This window comes from Cherax quadricarinatus, chromosome 96 (assembly GCF_038502225.1).
Source record: "Cherax quadricarinatus isolate ZL_2023a chromosome 96, ASM3850222v1, whole genome shotgun sequence".
Taxonomy (NCBI): Eukaryota; Metazoa; Arthropoda; class Malacostraca; order Decapoda; family Parastacidae; genus Cherax; species Cherax quadricarinatus.
In genome coordinates this window covers 8,264,753-8,286,774 of record NC_091387.1, presented here as the reverse complement: position 1 = coordinate 8,286,774, position 22,022 = coordinate 8,264,753, and the positions used below count along the sequence as shown (strand labels likewise).

The 22,022-nt window shown below is 42.8% G+C and overlaps 1 protein-coding gene across 1 annotated transcript in view; it reads left to right on the top strand.

Annotated features, from left to right (window-relative positions):
- The first annotated feature begins 11,341 nt into the window (after nt 1-11,341).
- LOC128701704 (ankyrin repeat and BTB/POZ domain-containing protein 2) overlaps nt 11,342-22,022 on the top strand; it is a 30,006-nt gene continuing 19,325 nt past the window's right edge. The window contains exon 1 of the mRNA XM_053795564.2: nt 11,342-11,621. Coding sequence (XP_053651539.1) covers nt 11,445-11,621 — 177 coding nt within the window. The 5' untranslated portion in view covers nt 11,342-11,444. The remainder of the gene's footprint in view (nt 11,622-22,022) is intronic.

Here is a 22,022-nt window from a genome sequence, read left to right as displayed (position 1 = left end):
TGTCTGCACTATGAAGGTGGTGCGATGGTGAGAAGTACAGTGCCTGCACTCTGAAGGGTGAGTGGTGGTGGGAAGTACAGTGCCTGCACTCTGAAGGGTGAGTGGTGGTGGGAAGTACAGTGCCTGCACTGTGAAGGTGGTGGGAAGTACAGTGCCTGCACTCTGAAGGAGGTGGGAAGTACAGTGCCTTCAATCTGAAGGAGGTGGGAAGTACGGTGCCTGCACCCTGAAGGAGGTGGGAAGTACAGTGCCTGCACTCTGAAGATGGTGTGGTGGGAAGTACAGTGCCTATCTAACACCCTCATGCACACTTGCTGGAAGTACTAGCCTCTCACACACAAACCTTCCGTTATCCCCTCCCTGCAACCTTTCCTAGGCCGATTCCCAACAACCCGTCCTCAACCCTCTGGATAACTTTTACAAACATGCGTATAGACACCATTATAATAATGATAACGAAGCACTAAGCCCATAACAGTCATACAGCCCTGACGTATAGACACCAAAAGGCTTTTTTTTCTGTATTCCATGGAATACAGGAGATAGTAAAAAATTTTGGTATAGTATGTTAATGGTGGCTGTCTTGCTGTAAATTATCTATGGTTCACAAAACACATTGAAAGGTTTTTATGTGAAATTATGTCGATCTGATCAAGCATAGTACAACTGCCCCGGGGTCTCGTCTTCATCTACAGCATACAGTGAAGGGGTTCATACCATATCTCAATGTACACAGATATTTTTCTAGACAGCTACAGTAATGTAATTTTTCAGTACTTAAGACCATGGATACATACAGTAATCCATATAATTTTTCAGTATTTAAGACCATGGATACATACAGTAATCCATATAATTTTTCAGTACTTAAGACCATGGATACATACAGTAATCCATATAATTTTTCAGTATTTAAGACCATGGATACATACAGTAATCCATATAATTTTTCAGTATTTAAGACCATGGATACCTACAGTAATACATATAATTTTAGTATTTAAGTCCCTGATATTAAACCTAAGTATATTTCTCATTTTTCCCGTGTTGTCTGCCCCTTTGGGTTAGCACATCCTTGTGGTAAGCTTTCTTATAAATGTCCTCTACATAGTGTGTTTTTTCTGTAAATGTGGTTGAAATGGTATATCCAAAATTGACTATCACAGGGAAAAGTCTTTGTAGTAAATACTATGTACTTTTGGATGCAAATTTTTAATTCACAAAAAAATCCTATGTAGTAGAGCTGTATAAGAGAGTTTACATATTAAAGGAAGCTTAAAGAATAAAATAGCACAATACCATGATGAACAATACACAAATAACTTGAACGTAGTTGACTGAAAAATTATGAAGACGTTTTGTTCCAGCTCAGACCATTAACTAGCAACTAGTTAATAAGATTTTTTATTTCAGCTTGATACAGAAATAATAATAACAACAACAACAACAACAATAATAAGAATTAGAGCAAGGGGCTAGTTACCCCTTCTCCTGTATAAATTACTAAGTTTAAAGAGAGAAACTTATGTTTTTTTCTTTTTGGGTCTCCCTGCCTTGGTGGGATACAGCCATTTTGTTCAAAGAAGTATATCTATTTCTACAAGTACATGTGCAAGGTATATAGGCCTAGCTGACATCAATGATATACAGTGGACCCCCGGTAAGTGTATTTATGTAAGTGCTTTGTACGTGTATGTTTGGGGGTCTGAAATGGACTAACCTAATTCACAATATTCCTTATGGGAACAAATTCGGGCAGTACTGGCACCTGAACATACTTCTGGGATGAAATAATATCATAAACTGGGGGTCCACTGTACTATATAGAAAACCCCTTGTTATGCATAGCATTTCTGGCAAACTAGGTTTGTACAAAGGTGAATGACATTTAGGTATACATGCAGAAAGGCCCCTTCTTATGCAGAGCATTGTAGGCACACTTAAGACTAACTTAAGATTAATAAGACACTGACAAATTGAGTGATTTTATGTACAGTCTCTTAGATAATTGTAATGGTCCAAATCGGACCCAAACGTCATTAAGTTTCATTCAACTTATGAACAGGTTCAGTCCCGAGGGGTTGTTTATAAGTCCATTTGTTCGTAAGTGCAACGTGTATGTATACAGTATACATGAACATAAGAAAAATATATACTATACACTAGCAAAAAAAAATGTATTATATATAGAATAAAGTTTATAATGTTGATAATAAAGGGAGAAAAAGTTAGCATATGAGAAGTTTTTACAAAGTAGAAGTGATGCAAGGAGGGAAGAGTATATGGAGAGAAAGAGAGGTTAACCTGTAAACAGTCCAAACGTATACATGTATATACATTTTTTCAACATTTGAAAGTACGTATGTAAATAAAGTAGATCTTCTGTTTTTTTTTTTTTACATTTGAAAATGTGTAAAAAAACTTCGATCTACTTTATTTTCTTTGTTATATTTGAAAATATGTAAAAAAAACGTAGATCTACTTTTGGAGCATTACACATGTGAACGTAGATCTGCTTGGACTGTTTACGGGTTAAGAGAGTGGTGAAGCAATGTAAAAAGAGAGCAAATGAGAGAGTGGGTGAGATGTTATCAACAAATTTTGTTGAAAATAAGAAAAAGTTTTGGAGTGAGATTAACAAGTTAAGAAAGCCTAGAGAACAAATGGATTTGTCAGTTAAAAATAGGAGAGGAGAGTTATTAAATTGAGAGTTAGATTATTATAATCAAAAAGAAGCGCTAAGCCACAAGGACTATACAGCGCTGCAGGGCAGGAAGGAAGTGAGGGCATCAGGTGGCAAAAGGGAGATGGATGAGCAACAGGTTACGGATAACAGCGGGGCAGTGGATGGTGAAAGGGTAAAGGGCAGCAAGAGACTGAACCAGAAAGGGCTGAGGGGAGTGCGAAAAGTATCATCAGAGTTTGTGGAGTAAATCGGTCGTTGTCAAGAAGTCAATGAGAGAGTCAGGATTAAAGGAGGGTCCATCAGCAAGAAGGGAAGGTAAAGAGAGAGTAGTAGAACGAAGACGACGTTGGAGGTAAATTCTGCGTGCTCGTTGATAGAGAGGGCAGTCTAACAGAATGTGGCTAATCGATACTGGAACTTGACACTGCTCACAGAGAGGAACAGGGTGCCTCTCCATGAGATACCCATGAGTAAGACGAGTGTGGCCAATGCGAAGGCGGGAGAGAGTGGTCTCCCAACTTCGGCACTGATGACAAGAAGACGGCCAGTAACCTATGCTCGGTTTAATAGAATGAAGTTTGTTACCGAGCAGAGTTGACCAACGTTGTTGCCAACGGGTGCGAAGGTGGGTAGCTATTGCAGCAAAATAGTCCAGAAATGGAACACCTCGATAGGAAATTGGTAGGTCATATACTGCTGACCGCGCAGCAGTGTCTGCCTGTTCATTGCCCTGTACGTCGACATGACCAGGGACCCAACAAAAAACAATATCTTTATGTTTGGTAGAGATACGGCGTAGCCAAAGTTGGATATGGAGAACTAGGGGATGAGATGTATCAAATTTTCGTATAGCCTGTAGAGCACTAAGGGAGTCTGAGACTACTACAAATGATGACACAGGCATAGATGCAATACGAATAAGTGCTGCAAGAATGGCATACAGTTCAGCAGTAAAAATGCTAGCTGAAGATAGTAAATGCCCTCGTACGACGCTGTCCGGAAACACTGCTGCGAATCCGACGCCGTCTGAAGACTTAGAGCCATCTGTGTACACAGCGGTGGCATGAGAATGGGAGTGGAAGTGATCAAGAAAAAGAGAGCGGGAAGCCACCGTAGGCAGTTGAGCTTTCGAGCAAGGGAGTGAGAAAGAACAGACCCGAACAGCTGGAACTTCCCAGGGGGGCAGGGAAAAGTGAGATGCTACATGAACATATAAAGGTGGTAACTGAAGGGAAGACAAGAGTGAATGTAGGCGAAGAGAAAAGGGACGGAGCAAACAGGGGCGGCGAACGAATAAAGAATGTCTACTAATATCGGTGACCATTCTATAAATGGAAGGATTGTGTAGATCGTGAGAGCGTACATAGTAACGAAGGCAATGGGCATCACGGCGATCAGACAAGGATGGAACATTTGCTTCTGTATAGAGGCTCTCAACAGGGGAAGAGCGAAAAGCACCAAGGCACAAACGTAAGCCTTGGTGATGGATAGAGTTAAGGCTAGAGAGAGTAGCAGGAGAGGCCGCGGAATAAATCTGGTCACCATAATCGAGTTTCGATAAAACGAGGGCTGAATGTAGGCGAAGCAGAGTTCGACGATCAGCTCCCCAGGAAAGATGAGCAAGGGTTTTAAGAAGGTTTAGCTGGCTGTGACAAGTTGCCTTCAGAGAGGTAATGTGAGGTTTCCAGGTTAACCGACGGTCAAAGAGAAGGCCTAGAAACCTGACTGTATCACGTTCGGGGATACGGGAGCCATAGAGATACAAAGGATGATCGGAGATAACAGAGCGTCTAGTGAAAGTAATTTGGTGAGTTTTGGTACTTGAAAATTTAAACCCATGTGTGGTGGCCCAAGTGGAAACACGGTCGACCGCATGCTGGAGAGAAACTGCAATAAGGTGACAGTCAGCGCCTGCACAAGCAATAGCGAAGTCATCAACATAGAGTGATGACCAAATATTGGGTGGAAGAACAGAGGCCAAATCATTTATAGCAAGGAGAAAAAGTGTTGTGCTTAGAACACATCCCTGAGGGACACCTTCAGCTTGGACGAAGTCCGGGGAAAGAACATTATTGACTCGAACACGGAAATGTCTGTCAGTTAAAAAGTTCTTAAGGAAGGATGGTAGATTGCCTCGGAGGCCTAAGGAATGGGCCTGGGCCAAAATATTATACCTCCAAGTTGTGTCATATGCCTTCTCAAGGTCAAAAAATATGGCAATAACTGAGTGATTATTCGCAAAGGCATTACGAACATACGTATCCAAGCGTAGTAAGGGGTCTATGGTAGAACGACCCTTATGAAAGCCATATTGACTAGCGGAGAGACTGTTGTGAGTCTCTAAATACCACATTAAACGTCGATTTACGAGGCGTTCCATCACTTTGCAAACTGCACTTGTAAGAGCGATGGGGCGATAGTGGGAGGCATCATGTCCTGTAGTACCCGGTTTGCGGAAAGGGAGAACAATGGCAGATTTCCACAGCTGGGGAAGAACTCCTTGTGCCCAAATAAGATTGAAGAGGTGTAAGAGGACTACAAGGGCTGACCGATGTAAATGTTGTAACATACGAATATGAATGTCATCAGGCCCAGCTGCCGATGATCGGCAAGCTGAGAGCGTTGCCTCCAGTTCTTGAAGTGTAAAAGGCACATTATACTGTTCTTCTCCGAGAGAAGAAAAGTCCAAGGGTACTAACTCTCTGGCAGACTTTGAGGAAAGAAACGAGGGGCATAGATGGAGCCCTCGGGAAATACGGACCAGATGTGTGCCAAGTTCAATGGCAACGTCGAGAGGGTTTGCTATATCAACACCAGTGACCCGTAGAACAGGAGCCGGGTCAGGAGAGTATTTACCACTCAATTTCCTCACTTTTTTCCAGACTGCACTCATAGAAGAAGCAGAGGTGATGGTGGAAACATAGTCTCGCCAACAAGTGCGTTTAGCTTCACGGATGACACGGCGAGCGATCGCACGCTTCTGCTTAAAATCAACAAGTCTCTCAGCGGTTCTATTGTACCGGTACCTGCCCCATGCAGCACGTTTCAAACGTACTGCACGAGCACAAGCAGGAGACCACCAAGGCACGCACTTCTGAGAATGCATGCCTGAGGTTTGGGGTATAGAATGAGAAGCTGCGGTATAAACTGATGTCGAGAAGATGTGTAGGAGCTCATCAATGGAGGATGAAGAAGGAACCTCACTAAAAGCAGTGAGGTGTGAGTAAAGATCCCAATTTGCCCGATCAAATTGCCAGCGAGGGCTACGGGAAGGTGGTGAATAGGAAGGAGAAGTAAGAATGATCGGAAAATGATCGCTGTCATGTAAGTCTGGTAGAACAGACCAGGTGAAGTCTAGTGCAGTGGAGGAAGAGCAGACTGATAGATCGATGCAAGAGAGAGTATGAGTACGAGGATCAAAATGGGTGGGAGTACCCGTATTTAAAACATGGAGGGGGTGAGAGGCAAGAAAAGCCTCCAACTGAATGCCACGTGAGTCACAATGAGACCCCCCCCAGAGGAAATGGTGGGCATTAAAATCACCAAGTAACAGAAGTGGTGGTGGTAAGGATGAAACAAGAAAGGCAAAGTCTGGGATAGAAAATGCTCGAGAAGGAGAGAGATATAAAGAACATATTGTAAACCACTTATTCAAGTGGATACGGGCTGCAGTGTAATGCAGCGAGGTATGGACAAATAGTTGACAGTACGGAATATCATTGCGTAGAAGAAGGGCACTTTCATTAAAGGTCCCATCTGAGAAAGGATCCGAAGAATACAATAAATTATAGCCTGAGATAGGTTGGAAAACAGCCGAGTGTAATTTTGGTTCTTGTAAGCAAGCACCAACAGGGGAAAACCTGGAAAGCAACATCTGAAGCTCACCCCGATTACCCCTGAGGCCGCGGATATTCCACTGTAAATAGGCCATGATTGGCGATGAAGAAAATATCAGGAATCTGTAGGTAAAGGCACCTACGGACTAGAGGGGTTAGAAAAGTCAACGTGTGGTGGCATTGGAAGATGTTCAAGTATCGAAGGAACGGAGCGTTGCGAAGAATGGGGTTGTGAAGATGGAGGAGAGGGAAGAGAAGGAACAGGAAGTGAATCAGTGTCCATTGAAGGTTTAGTCTCTGCAATATATTCTGAAATGGCTTCAAGTGTTTCTGAATTCAAAGATGTATGGGAAACCATATTGGAGATAGGAGGAGGAGGGTGAGTAAAGATTGGGACAGTAATGGACTGTACCAAAGTAGAGGGGGAGGGAAAAGTGTAAGGGACTGGAGATGAAGTGTGGGGGGGGACAGAAGAGGTAGAAACCTGGGAGGTGACAGAAGAGGGAGAAACTTGGGAGGGGACGGGGGTGGAAGGCATAGTACGAGGAGGAGGGTGAATCTCCACACTTGTAATAGAGCCAGAGAGAGGGGAAGAACTAGGTACAGAGACTGGAAAGGTAACGTGTGGAGGTGGAAGAAGGGAAGGAAGGGGCAAAGAAGATTTGAGCAATGTGGATTTTTTGGACTTCTGAGTAGAGGGGCGATTGGTATTAGGTGTCGTACGAGGTCTTGTCGATACTGGGGCTTGTGAGGAAGGACGCGAAGATGTGAGAACAGACTGAGTTGTAGTCGGGACGTCAGAGCCAAGGACAGCAAAAGGATTAGATGCCGTAGTGGCTATGGGAGGGGTAACAACAGAGGAGGCTGCAGAAGATGGGACCCCAGAAGTGGGGGGACGTTTGGAAACACGAGAATAAGAAACACGGGGTAGTCTCCCTTGGAGGCGGAGATGAGTAACTGCCATAGCATAAGGGAGACCTTCTGCCTCTTTGAGGCAACGGATTTCACGTTCATTTAAGTAGACCTGGCAACGGCGGGAGTACGAAGGGTGAGCTTCATTACAATTAAGGCAAGATGGAGGTTGACTGCAAGATGTATTAGAATGGTTGTCGGCACCACAGACTGGGCATTCGGCCATAGATCTGCAATATTTCGCTGGGTGACCAAAACGCCAGCAATTTCTACATTGTTGCGGTGTAGGTATCACCTTTCGAACTTGTAACCGATGTCCCGCGACATATACAGAGGACGGGAGTTCTCGGCTGTCAAAAGTTAAACGAGCCACATTGCAAGGGTAACGTCTCCGCCCCCGGGCAGGAAGGACATAAGTGTCTACTTTGAGGATTGGGAGATCCTGGAGTTCCAGCTGTTCAAGAATGTCATTGCCACATGACTGGAAATTCTGTTGGACTATGGTATGGGGCAGAATGACAGTACCACTACAAGAATTGAGAGAAAGATGTTTTTCAATAGTGATAGGAGTAGTATCGATATTCGAAAGGAGAGAAAGATCATGAGCTTGGGTAGCATTCTGGACAGTGACGATGCGTGTACCGCTCTTGAGAGCGTGAAATGAAATATCTCTGCCAACATGACGCAGGAGCGCTTTGGCAATACTATGGTCAGAAAGGTAGGCAGAAGAAGAAGTTGGTCTTAAAGTAAAGAATTTAGTCCATTGTGTGGTCCGAAACTGAGCGTGGAGAGGGAGTGCTTGACGTGTCGGTCGTTTCCGAGTAGAATGGGAAGGTAATGACGGAGCATCATCAGGAGATTGACGTTGGCGTTTAGGAGTAGGACCGGAGTTGGTCCGGCAGGAAATGGGTGGGCGATTCGAAAATTGCCGTACCGTAGAGGGAGAAGCCGGAAGCATAGTCAAAGGAGAGCGGAGTTCAGACAAATCGAAGGAGTCAGTCGAAGCCCCGGTACCTGAAGCGGGTGAGGAAACAGCACCAGCAAGAGGTACAGGGGCATCAGGAGTGTCCAAAGAGTGGTCTAAACACAAGGCAGGGTCAGAATGGGGTGCGGTATCAAGAAGGGGCCCGGGGGTAGTGGTTTCATGGACTAGGGCTGCCATGGTTAGGTTACTCCTTTGCTTTTTGTTTTTAAGAAAAAAAAAGAAAGAAGAAAAGAAAATAAAAATAAAAAAAAGAATAAAAAAAGGGGGGAGCGGGGAGGAATAGTTCCCAGGAGGAATGAAAGGGCCGGAAATCCCCCTCCGCGCCCAAGAGGACTCGACACCGCTAGTAGCGCAGATGCAGCATGGAACCCGTGCCATACCCTACCCTTCATGCCAGTAAACCAGCAATCTGGGATAGCAACCTCACATCTGCCGAGCTACCTCGGTGGACAAAAGAGAGGGCGGCCGGATATCCGCCACAAAGCATACCTCCTTCAGCCACCACCCCCGGAATCCGAAAGGTGGCTTCCAGAGATACACCCGTCGCCCAAAAGACACCCAAAGCCACTCCGGGATACCGGAGAGGGATCGGGACATCTCTAGGCAATCCAGATTCCACGGCAAACTACGCCACCGCCAAGAAACCTCAACGGAATGGGATGGACCCCGGTGTCCTTTCCCCTACCTAGGAACTAGCGCGCCTGTGGGAGAAATCACGAAGGCTAAAAAGAGGAAGGGCAAAAGGGAGGGGTGAGGAGGAGGAGGAGGAATGGAAAAAGGGGAGGATGGGGAGGATGGGATAGGGGAGGGGAGAATGGGGGGTAATTAGGTTCGGTCTGAGGAAGAAGACCGACAGGGCTAATTCCTCAGACCAAGAGCCTCTTCACCACGCCAAGGAGCCCCCCTTGAAGAGGATTGAGAGTTAGAGGTATTGGGAAGATGGAGGGAATATTTTGAGGAATTGTTAAATGTTGATGAAGATAGGGAAGCTGTGATTTCGTGTATAGGGCAAGGAGGAATAACATCTTGTAGGAGTGAGGAAGAGTCAGTTGTGAGTGTGGGGGAAGTTCGTGAGGCAGTAGGTAAAATGAAAGGGGGTAAGGCAGCCGGGATTGATGGGATAAAGATAGAAATGTTAAAAGCAGGCGGGGATATAGTTTTGGAGTGGTTGGTGCTATTATTTAATAAATGTATGGAAGAGGTTAAGGTACCTAGGGATTGGCAGAGAGCATGCATAGTTCCTTTGTATAAAGGCAAAGGGGATAAAAGAGAGTGCAAAAATTATAGGGGGATAAGTCTGTTGAGTATACCTGGTAAAGTGTATGGTAGAGTTATTTTTCAAAGAATTAAGAGTAAGATGGATAATAGGATAGCAGATGAACAAGGAGGCTTTAGGAAAGGTAGGGGGTGTGTGTGGACCAGGTGTTTACAGTGAAACATATAAGTGAACAGTATTTAGTTAAGGCTAAAGAGGTTTTTGTGGCATTTATGGATTTGGAAAAGGTGTATGACAGGGTGGATAGGGGGGCAATGTGGCAGATGTTGCAGGTGTAGGAGGTAGGTTACTGAAAGCAGTGAAGAGTTTTTACGAGGATAGTGAAGCTCAAGTTAGAGTATGTAGGAAAGAGGGAGATTATTTCCCAGTAAAAGTAGGCCTTAGGCAAGGATGTGTGATGTCACCGTGGTTATTTAATATATTTATAGATGGGGTTGTAAGACAAGTAAATGCGAGGGTCTTGGCAAGAGGCATGGAGTTAAAAGATAAAGAGTCACACATAAAGTGGGAGTTGTCACAGTTGCTCTTTGCTGATGACACTGTGCTCTTGGGAGATTCTGAAGAGAAGTTGCAGAGGTTGGTGGATGAATTTGGTAGGGTATGTAAAAGAAGAAAATTAAAAGTGAATACAGGAAAGAGTAAGGTTATGAGGACAACAAAATGATTAGGTGATGAAAGATTGGATATCAGATTGGAGGGAGAAAGTATGGAGGAGGTGAATGTATTCAGATATTTGGGAGTGGACGTGTCAGCAGATGGGTCTATGAAAGATGAGGTGAATCATAGAATTGATGAGGGGAAAAGGGGTGAGCAGTGCACTCAGGAGTCTGTGGAGACAAAGAACTTTGTCCTTGGAGGCAAAGAGGGGAATGTATGAGAGTGTAGTTTTACCAACGCTCTTATATGGGTGTGAAGCATGGGTGATGAATGTTACAGCGAGGAGAAGGCTGGAGGCAGTGGAGATGCCATGTCTGAGGGCAATGTGTGGTGTGAATATAATGCAGAGAATTCGTAGTTTGGAAGTTAGGAGGAGGTGCGGGATTACCAAAACTGTTGTCCAGAGGGCTGAGGAAGGGTTGTTGAGGTGGTTCAGACATGTAGAGAGAATGGAGTGAAACAGAATGACTTCAAGAGTGTATCAGTCTGTAGTGGAAGGAAGGCGGGGTAGGGGTCGGCCTAGGAAAGGTTGGAGGGAGGGGGTAAAGGAGGTTTTGTGTGCGAGGGGCTTGGACTTCCAGTGGGCATGTGTGAGCATGTTTGATAGGAGTGAATGGAGACAAATGGTTTTTAATACTTGACGTGCTGTTGGAGTGTGAGCAGAGTAACATTTATGAAGGGATCCAGGGAAACCGGCAGGCCGGACTTGAGTCCTGGAGATGGGAAGTACAGTGCCTGCACTCTGAAGGAGGGGTGTTAATGTTGCAGTTTAAACTGTAGTGTAAAGCACCCTTCTGGCAAGACAGTGATGGAGTGAATGATGGTGAAAGTTTTTCTTTTTCAGGCCACCCTGCCTTGGTGGGAATCGGCCAGTGTGTTAATAAAATAAATAAAAAAATAAAGTTGGTAAATGTAAATTGAATGAAACAGTGACATAATATAAATTTAATAAAACAGACCGAGATAATACAAATTTAATAAAACATTGTTCGTATTATCGAAGGTTCGCAATACAAATGTTTGTATGTAGGGGAGTTTCTGTACGTGCAGGTCATGTATTAAAGAAAGCTTAATCTCTTCGTGTAGCTGGTGATGCAGTCTCTCTACAAAGGTGGTTGCGAGAACCTGGAGGTGGAAGCTGGAGACGTTTTGGAGTTGATGGCAGCGGCAAATTTCTTCCAGCTAGATTCTCTCCTCCGCTACTGTGAGTCCCGCTGCTCCAAGCTCGTTCACCTCGACAATGTAGTCTCCATGTATATCCATGCCAAGGTAAGCCTCCGAATTAACTGCTTTTTCTTTTTTTTTACCGATATGATACCAAAATGAAAATACCATGAATACAGTGTAACCCCACAGTGAGAAAGGGGAGAGGCTGCATGTCCAGGGAGAGCAGAGAACTTTTTCATGCAGTGTTTTTCCCGTGTGGAGAATAACAGTTTTCTTCCTGAGTGGAATTCATTTGTCCAAAACTAACTAGTAAGAAAAATGGTTATAATCATAACCTTAATTTTTAACCCTCTGAGGGTCCAGGCCATAAATCTACACCTTGTCCACAGGGTCCAAGCCGTAGTTCAACACCATGAGCTCATCTTCCTTAGATAAACTGTGGTGTAGATGAATGGTTAAGAGAACCAACAAGTCAATAAATTAGACACATGTATGGACTGATGAAGCCACTGTGTGGCAAAACATTTCCTCAATAAAGATACCCAAGTATTGCACGTAAGAACATAAGAATGGAGGAACACTGCAAAAGGTCTACTGGCCCATACAAGGCAGGTCCTTATCAAAATGACCTCTACCCAAAGCTACCCAAGAATTTAGCCCTGTACCCAATGACACAAATCAAACCCAGCCCCTCCCACTCATATATTTGTCCAATCTCTTTTTAAAGCTGCCCAAAGCCCTAGCCTCGATCACTTTACTGGGAAGATTGTTCCATGCATCTACAACTCTGTTAAAAGCCAGTACTTATCAATGTCCTTTCTAAATCTAAATTTATCCAACTTAAATCCATTATTCCTGGTTCTTACCTGGTTCGACACCCTCAGTACTTTATTAATATCTCCTTTGTTTATGCCTGTCATCCACTTACACACTTCAATGATATCTCCCCTCATCCTACGTCTCTCCAGAGAGTGGAGATTTAAGTCTACCTTCATACGGGAGATTCCTTACACAGTAAATCATTTTAGTCATTCTTCTCTGTATGTCCTCTAATGAGTCTATATCCATCCTGTAGTAAGGAGACCAAAACTGAATGGCATAATCTAAAGAGGCCTCATTAGTGATGTATAGAGCTGTAAAATAACTTTTGGACTTCTGTTACTTATACTTCTTGAGATAAATCCAAGTAATCTGTTGGCCTTGTTGCACACACTTAGGCACTGCTGTCTTGGCGTTAGATTTCTGCTCACCATGACTCCCAAGTCTTTTTCACATTCTGTATGATCAAGCTCTACTTCACCTAGATTATAGCTTCGAGGGTTATTTTCATTACCAAGGACTAGTACCTTACACTTATCCACATTGAACATCATCTGCCATTTTTCAGACCAAGACATTAATTTGTCCAAATCATCCTGGAATTCATTGCTATCCTCCTCAGAATGAATCATACGGCCCATCTTTGTATCATCAGCAAATTTACTCATGTCACTCGTAATCCTTTCATCAAGGTCATTAATGTAAATTATGAACAAGAGAGGGCCTAAAACTGATCCTTGTGGAATGCCACTAGTGACTAATCCCCATTCAGACTTGACCCCATTAATGGAAACTCTCTGCTTTCTATTGGTAAGCTATGCCTCTATCCTTGCTAGAACTTTACCTCCTATACCATGAGCTGCCACTTTTCTTAAGAGTCTCTTGTGAGGTACTCTGTCGAAGGCTTTACTAAAATCCAGATAAACAATATCATATTCTTTATCACTGTCTACTGCCTCAAATGTTCTATTGAAGAACAACAGTAAATTTTTCAAGCAGGAACAACCTCTCGTGAACCCATGCTGAGATACATTAATCAAATTTTGCCCTTTGAGGTGACTTCTAATAATGTCAGCTATAACTGATTCTAATAACTTGCCCACTCAAGGGGCTAGTAACCCCTTCTCTTGCATAAATTACTAAATTTAAAATGAGAAATTTTCATTTTTCTTTTTGGGCCACCATGCCTTGGTGGGATACGGCCGGTGTGTTGAAAAAAAAAAAAAACTTGCCCACTATAGATGTCAGGCTTATTGGACAGTAATTTGAAGGAATGGACTTATCCCCTGATTTGAATATAGGAACCACATTAGCCATCTTCCACAACTTTAATTTATCATAAACTGTGGTAAATTTGGGCCTAGATATGAGAGAATGGATCTGTGTGGTAAGTGTACACCATATAAAACAGATCCTGCACCACGTAGTGCATAATGAGAAAAAACTGCAACCATGTTTTTGGATTAAAACACCGAGTTTGCGGTGTATTTTTGTGTGGTTTTTATGGTTATATTTGTGGTTTCTTTGTCTCAATTAATAGAATGGAAGATATATTACAGAAAGAGAGATGATTTTGTTTGGTTTTAGTACTGAAAATAGCTTGAAATTGAGCTCAAAGTACACCTACCATCCGACTTACGACTTGCTCGACATATGACCGTGCATCTGGCAGCAGGGCTGCCAGTCGCACAGTCAGATGCAGCAAAAGCTATGGCTTAGGTAGGATAAAAAAAAATAGGTTGGACAAATGTATATGGATGGATTTGAGAAGGCATGTTTCAGTGTCCTTTATAGAAAAGGTAGCTTGTCATTGTACTCTTCTTCAATGTGGATAAGTGTAAGGTACTAGTCCTTGGTAATGAAAATAACCCTCGAAGCTATAAACTAGGTGAAGTAGAGCTTGATCATACAGAATGTGAAAAAGACTTGGGAGTCATGGCACGCAGAAATCTAAAGCCAAGACAGCAGTGCCTAAGTGCGTGCAACAAGGCTAACAGATTACTTGGATTAATCTCAAGAAGTATAAGTAACAGAAGTCCAAAAGTTATTTTACAGCTCTATACATCACTAATGAGGCCTCATTTAGATTATACCATTCAGTTTTGGTCTCCTTACTACAGGATGGATATATACTCATTGGAGAACATACAGAGAAGAATGACTAAAATGATTTACTGTGTAAGGAACCTCCCGTATGAAGATAGACTTAAAGCCTTAAATCTCCACTCTCTGGAGAGGCGTAGAATGAGGGGAGATATCATTGAAGTGTTTAAGTGGATGATGGGCATAAACAAGGGAGACATTAATAAAGTACTGAGGGTGTCGAACCAGGTAAGAACCAGGAATAATGGATTTAAGTTGGATAAATTTAGATTTAGAAAGGACATTGATAAGTACTGGTTTTCTAACAGAGTTGTAGATGCGTGGAACAATCTTCCCAGTTTGCTGAAAGAGGTTAGGACCTTGGGTAGCTTTAAGAAGACACTGGACAAATATACAAGTGGGAGGGGCTGGGTTTGATTGGTGTCATTGGGTATGGGAGTTAATTCTTGGGTAGCGGTCGGCTTGATAAGGACCTGCCTTGTATGGGCCAGTAGACCTTCTGCAGTGTTCCTCCATTCTTATGTTTTTATAAGAACATAAGAAAGGAGGACCTAGGTAGTAGGTTGGTAGACAGCAACCGCCCAAGGAGGTACTACCGTCCTGCCAAGTGAGTGTAAAACGAAAGCCTGTAATTGTTTTACATGATGGTAGGATTGATGGTGTCCTTTTTTTGTCTCATAAACGTGCAAGATTTCAGGTACGTCTTGATACTTCTACTTACACTTAGGTCACACTACACATGGGTTTTCTGCTATTTTCTTTCTAGTTCTTGTTCTTGTTTATTTCCTCTCATCTCCATGGGGAAGTGGAACAGAATTCTTCCTCCGTAAGCCGTGCGTGTTGTAAGAGGCGACTAAAATGCTGGGAACAAGGGGCTAGTAGCCCCTTCTCCTGTATAAATTACTAAATTTAAAAAGAGAAACTTTTGTTCTTTTTGGGCCACCCTGCCTCGGTGGGATACGGCCAGTTTGTTAAAAGAAAAGAAGAAAGGAGGAACACTGCAGCAAGCCTGTTGGCCTACATTAGGTAGGTCCTTCACAAATACATCCCACTAACAGAATATTTGCCCAGCCCACCTTCAATGCTACCCAATCAATACCAACATAAGAAAGGAGGAACACTGCAACAGCCTTGTTGGCCTACACTAGGCAGGTCCTTCACAGGAAGTTTTGAGGTAATCAGTCCCTCAACCTGGAATTGATGTGTTCAGTCCATCACTCTTGTAGGAAGTGCAGCACAGGGCCAGAGAGGTGGCTTATATACTGCGGTGAGATGAGTCCAAGCAGAAGGAGGCGGGATCACAGTGGGACCTGCCACTAGTGTAAGTAGGTCGTCGTCCATAGGTTGGGCAAGCGTTGAAGTCTTTGTACCAAGATCCCATGATATTGCAGTGTCTGACAGATGTGATGAATGGTTTTGAAAACCGACAAGTTGAAGAATTGAGACACTTATGCAACACATGGGAATCCTTATTGAAGAAACATTTCGCCACACAGTGGCTTCATCAGTCCAATACAAAGTAGAAATGGGTAAGGAGAGTAGAAGTTTTGAGGTAATCAGTCCCTCAACCTGGAATCGATGTGTTCAGTCCATCACTCTTGTAGGAACTGCTTGGACTCATCTCACCGCAGTATATAAGCCACCTCTCTGGCCCTGTGCTGCACTTCCTACAAGAGTGATGGACTGAACACAGGTCCTTCACAATCCATCCCACTAACAAAATATTTGCCCAACCCAATTTTCAATTCTACCCAAGCAATAAGCTTTGATAATTCTATCAACTCGCATGCAAGTCTATCAACTCACGACTATCAGTCTATGTGAGCAGTGAAGGTTCTCTGCACATTCTCCAGGTCTGCAATTTTGCAAGTCTTGAACAAGGCTCTTAAGAGTACAGCAGTATTCCAGCCTAGAGAGATGAAGCAACTCAAGAATCATCATTGTCTTGGTATCTCATTGTTTTGAAGGTTTTGATTTTCTAGCCTATCATTTTCTTTGATGTTGTGATCCTTAAAGGTGAGATCTTGCAATATGATTACTCCCAGGATTCTCTCATTAGTCTGAGCCATTTTACGGTTATATTCTTTATTCTGAACTTTATTCCCTCTATTTGCATAGCATTATTATTACAGTGGACCCCCGGCTTACGATATTATTTCACTCCAGAAGTATGTTCAGGTGCCATTACTGAACGAATTTGTTCCCATAAGGAATATTGTGAAGTAGATTAGTCCATTTCAGACCCCCAAACATACACGTACAAACACACTTACATAATTGGTCGCATTCGGAGGTGATTGTAAAGCGGGGGTCCACTGTATTATTATTATAATCAAAACCAAGTGCTGTACTGACTAGGGTCTATTTCCATAACAGAGTAACCAAAACTTGTCCTTGTTGAACATCATGTTGTTGTTAGTGGTCTGCTGGAAGACTTGGTTTATATCAGCTTGGAGGTTTGCTGTGTCCTCAATGGATGACACTTGTGTAGATTCTACCCTCAAGGGTTGTGAGAGGCTCTTGATCTAGAGAATTGGATCTCTGCTCCAGTTCCCTGAATTGTCTGAATACATTTTAAATATCCCCTCCCCTATGGATTTAGTGATCCTCCATGATAATAATCATGCAGATTCTAGTACTGTCTGCTAAGAATGATACAGTGCTATGATTTGTCTGTTGGATATGAAAAGAAGGAAGAGAACTAAATAAAAGCTTTCCCTACCTTGGGTACAAACTGGAATTATAATACCAATAACTGGAAATACACTTAATTTTAGTGATACCTTCCCATCCATGCTCAAGACAGCAAGGGTCACCCCGATCCTCAAAGGAGGTAATCCAACCGAATTGAGCAACTATAGGCCAATATCAGACTTGCCCTTACTATCTAAAATCTTCGAAAAATTAATTCACAAACAAGTCTTCTCCTATTTATTATCCCACAACATACTTGACCCCTGTCAGTTTGGATTTAGACCGAAAAAGAAGTACTGAAGATGCAATTATACATATGCTTAGACTAATATACTTGGCACTCGATAAAAATGAAATTCCTCTGGGACTTTTCATAGGCTTACAAAAAGCATTTGATACAGCTGACCATGACCTCTTACACCTAAAACTTGAACACTATGGGGTCAGAGGACACACTCTCGATTACTTAAAATCTTAGCAACAGGAACCAGTATGTATACACAAATGGCATCAACTCCACTACACAATCTGTTCTTGTTGGAGTCCTTCTCTCTCATTTACATCAATGACCTTCCAAATGCATCTAAATTCCTTAAACCTGTTTTATATGCAAATGACACTACTTATGTCTTCTCTCACCCAAACCCAACCATTCTAACAGACACTGTAAATAACAAACTATTAAAAATATCTACTTGGATGACTACCAACAAACTTACTCTCAATATAGACAAAGCCTGCTTCATACTACAGTGGACCCCCGCTTAACGATCACCTCCAAATGCGACCAATTATGTAAGTGTATTTATGTAAGTGCGTTTGTACATGTATGTTTGGGGGTCTGAAATGGACTAATCTACTTCACAATATTCCTTATGGGAAAAAATTCGGTCAGTACTGGCACCTGAACATACTGCTGGAATGAAAAAAGTTCGTTAACCAGGGGTCCACTGTATTTGGAAACAGGGCTTCAAATGTGTAGCTAAACATACTGATAAATGGTTCACCCATTTCAAGACACATACAGGGCAAATTTTGACTGTAGTCTCAAATTCCAGACCCACATACAGCAAATATCCAAGAAAGTCTCCAAAATGGTAAGCATCCTTTCAAAGATACAATACTATGTACCACAAACAGCTCTTCTTGCTCTTTACCACTCTCTCATTTACCCTTACCTCACCTATGGTATCTATACATGGGGCTCAACAACAGCAAATCACCTTAAACCTTTAATAACCCAGCAAAAAGCTGCTGAACAATTGATTACCAACTCGTGCACTAGACAGCACACTCCACCGCTTTTAAGAGTTTTAACTTGTTTAATATGCAAAACATCCACACTTATTATTATGCCTACTACATACACAAAACATTATACTCCAACATTAACCCTCCTCTCCAACTCCTACTTGATAACTACAACAGAACACACAAGCATAACACAAGGCACAAATCCTCATCTTATACATATTATAAGCATTGAGCATGGAAATGTCCAGAAGATGGAAAAAGAGTTTTATGTACCACTTATAACTCTTGCGAACACAATCAGCAAACCCAATCTGCATGTCACATTTGTCCGCTGAATGCATATTGAGGGTGTAATCAATCACAGCTGCAGGTTTTAGAATGGGTTCATTGCTTTCTCTATGCTGCCTGCCAGTGTCTGCCATTTCATTAGGGTGAAGTGATGATAACAGTGTGACATCTCGTTTGTCATGCCACCAAAATGCCATGATGTCATTGGCAGCAAACGCCTGCACCTCACCTCTACGAGTGCCAGCATCAAACCTGGGTATATGTTTCCAATTTGCACTCACTGTGCCACACACATCTGTCATGTTCACTCGCAAAAAAATCACTGAGTAAGGGGCTTCTGTACCAGTTATCTGTATATAATATATGCCCCTTACCAAGGTATGGTTCTATTATTCTAACCACATCACCAGAGATGCCCAATAAGTTCCTGGTATTTTGCAATGTATAACTTCCAGTGTACACAATAATATCCAATACCAGACCACTGTAACAGTCACAAGCACAAATAACTTCATACCAAAGCATCTCCTCTTGCTTGGTATGTACTGCTTGAAAGTGTCTTCCTTTGAACAGAATCAAAGACTCGTCAATTACAAGCTTCCTGAAGGGATAAAAATACATATTGAATTTCTCTTTCAGATACACAAACACATGCCTAATCTTATATAACCTGCCGTTTCTGTCAGGCCTGGTTTTGTCTGAGAAGTGAAGCATACTACGTAACAGTAGCACAAATTGATTCACTGGCATTATATCACTGAAACCTGGGGTTGCAATCAGGCAGTCTGTTGACCAGTATGATTTCACTCTGTGCTTATACACATGTGGCATAAGCATTATTGTGGCAAAGAAAAGATACATCTCAGCCACAGTTGTCTCCTTCCACTGGTGTAGACGTGATTTTGGTGAAAGTATTGTGTTTGCCATGGTGTACTTGTAGTTTGTGTTGCTTTCCATGACAATACTTTCCATCAGTGGTTCGTCAAAGAATAACTCGAAACATTCTAGTTCACTGGCATTGTTTCCCAGTGTACAACACGGCCATATTCCACTTTGGCTGTCATCAAACTGGTGGGGATTTGGAACAAAATTGACAGCTTCCTGCCAATCCCAGGTGCGGTCTGCTGGTGGATACTGGACAACGACAGGTGGTTGTGGTTGTGGAGGCTGGTGTGGTGGGTGGGTGGGGGATGGTGGCCTTTGTTGTACATCAGCTGCAGCAGCGGCGTGGGTGGCAGCGGCATGGGTGGCAGCGGCGTGGGTGGCAGCGGCATGGGTGGCAGCGGTGTGGGTGGCAGTGGCGTGGGTGGCAGCGGCGTGGGTGGCAGCATGGGCCACTGCTGGTGCCTCACGGCCGGCACCACCACTACCACCACCATGCACATTTTCCATCCCAATTGCAACAGTATCATCGTCATTTTCACTGTCAGTTCCTGTTGTACAGCCACGGGATGTACTCCGAGATGTACTCCTTCCCCTTGGAATAGCATATGGCACACTACCAGAGCGCATATATCGCCATATATACTTACGCTTCACTGGGGAATATTGCACTTCACTATCACTACTGGAACTAGTTTGAAGAGCTTGTAGTTCAAAATCACTATCACTATCATCACAAATGCTCACATCTGAGTCTGGGATTTGGGAAAATAGGAGTTTCCTCTTTGATTCTGGTACAACTGCGTGAACAAGACGGTCCAGCACCAGAGGTGGAAGGCCGAGGGTCATCTGGGTTTTCCTCACTATTACCGATATGATGGTCATTAGTTTCAGTCAAAACCTCACCAAAACCTTGAAACTCATCTTCACTGGCACTTCCATCTGTATTAGAACTGTCACTGGGGAACAAAAGTGTCCCAATTCGCCGGGGAGTGAGGAACTTCTTACCGTGAGGCATGGTGGAAATGGTGTACTAAAATGGCATTCCCACAATGCGCCACTGGGTCCCTGATTTTTTTTCTAATACGCACACCCACCACACAGACCCATTCTCTCACATCTAGGCCTACCAGCCTTTTCCTGCGAGATTTGAAGGCACTAGAATTTATGCATACTAGTACATCAAAAACCCCTGTGCTTAAGCCATACTAGTACGGCTGAAACCCTGAAAGGGTTAATGACGCTGTTTTAGGAACAGAACTCCGTTGTTAAGTGAGGAGAGGCTGTACTCAAAAAACTCATAAATAATTTATGACTGCTCAACTATTTGATCATTTACTTCAAATTTAAAATTGTTTCAATTTCATCATTGTAAATTGTGCCTGATGACTGCTCAATTATTTGATCATTACTCCAAACTTAAAATTGCTTCAACTTTGTTTTCAATTGTGCTAAATTTTAATTCTGTATTATTATATGCTATACCAAAACTGTAATTCTTCTCTATGTAACTTGTTAAAGCCACAACGCTCAAACTAATAGAATATTCAGTTCACTTGTATTCACTGTAACTCAACTAAAGACCATATGTACAAATTACAGCAATGTATTGTCCTATTAATCTTAAGTTTGCCTGAAATGCTCTACATGTAACGGGGCTTTTGGCGTGTTCACCCAATTGTTACACTCCACTATACAAACATGTACAGTGGTCCTTCGTTTTTCGTAATTAATCCGTTATTGGAGCCGTTACTATAAACGAAATTTACGATTTATGAATCAATTTTCCCCATAAGAAATAATGTAAATACAATTAATCCGTTCCTGACACCCAGAAGTATTAAAACAAAAAATTTTTACATGAAATATAGATGTAGTACATAAACAATACAATGGGAAATGATGAATGAAACATTAACAGCATAACACTTACCTTTATTGGAGATTCTTCTTAGTGTATGGGAGACTGGAGGAGGAGAGAGAGTGGATTGTTTATAGTTTGGAAGGGGAATCCCCTTCCATCAACACCTCAGGTACCATTTGCTTTTCTGGGGTTGCTTCTCTTCTCTGTTTCTTAATGCCACTAGGACCACTTTGAGAGTCCCTGGAGTCCTGTCTCGCAAAATAACTGTGGAGAGAGCTCTGTTTCTGGCGTCTCTTTAACACTTCCCTAAAATGGCCCAAGACTTTGTCACTGTACATGTTGCCAACCTGGCTTGCAACAACTTTGTTAGGGTGATGTTTCTCCAAAAAGCTTTCCATCTTACCCCACATAGTAAAAATCTCTCTAATTTCTGAAGAAGGCACCTTCTTCCATCTCTCTTCCTCCTCCTCTGCAGCAAGATTCTGAGCTGTGATCTGTTGCTCTTCCTGCTGAAGCTCTTGCAGCTCCTCAGTGGTGAGCTCTTCGTTGTGGTCTTCCACCAATTCTTCCACATCCTCCAAACTCACATCCAACCCCAT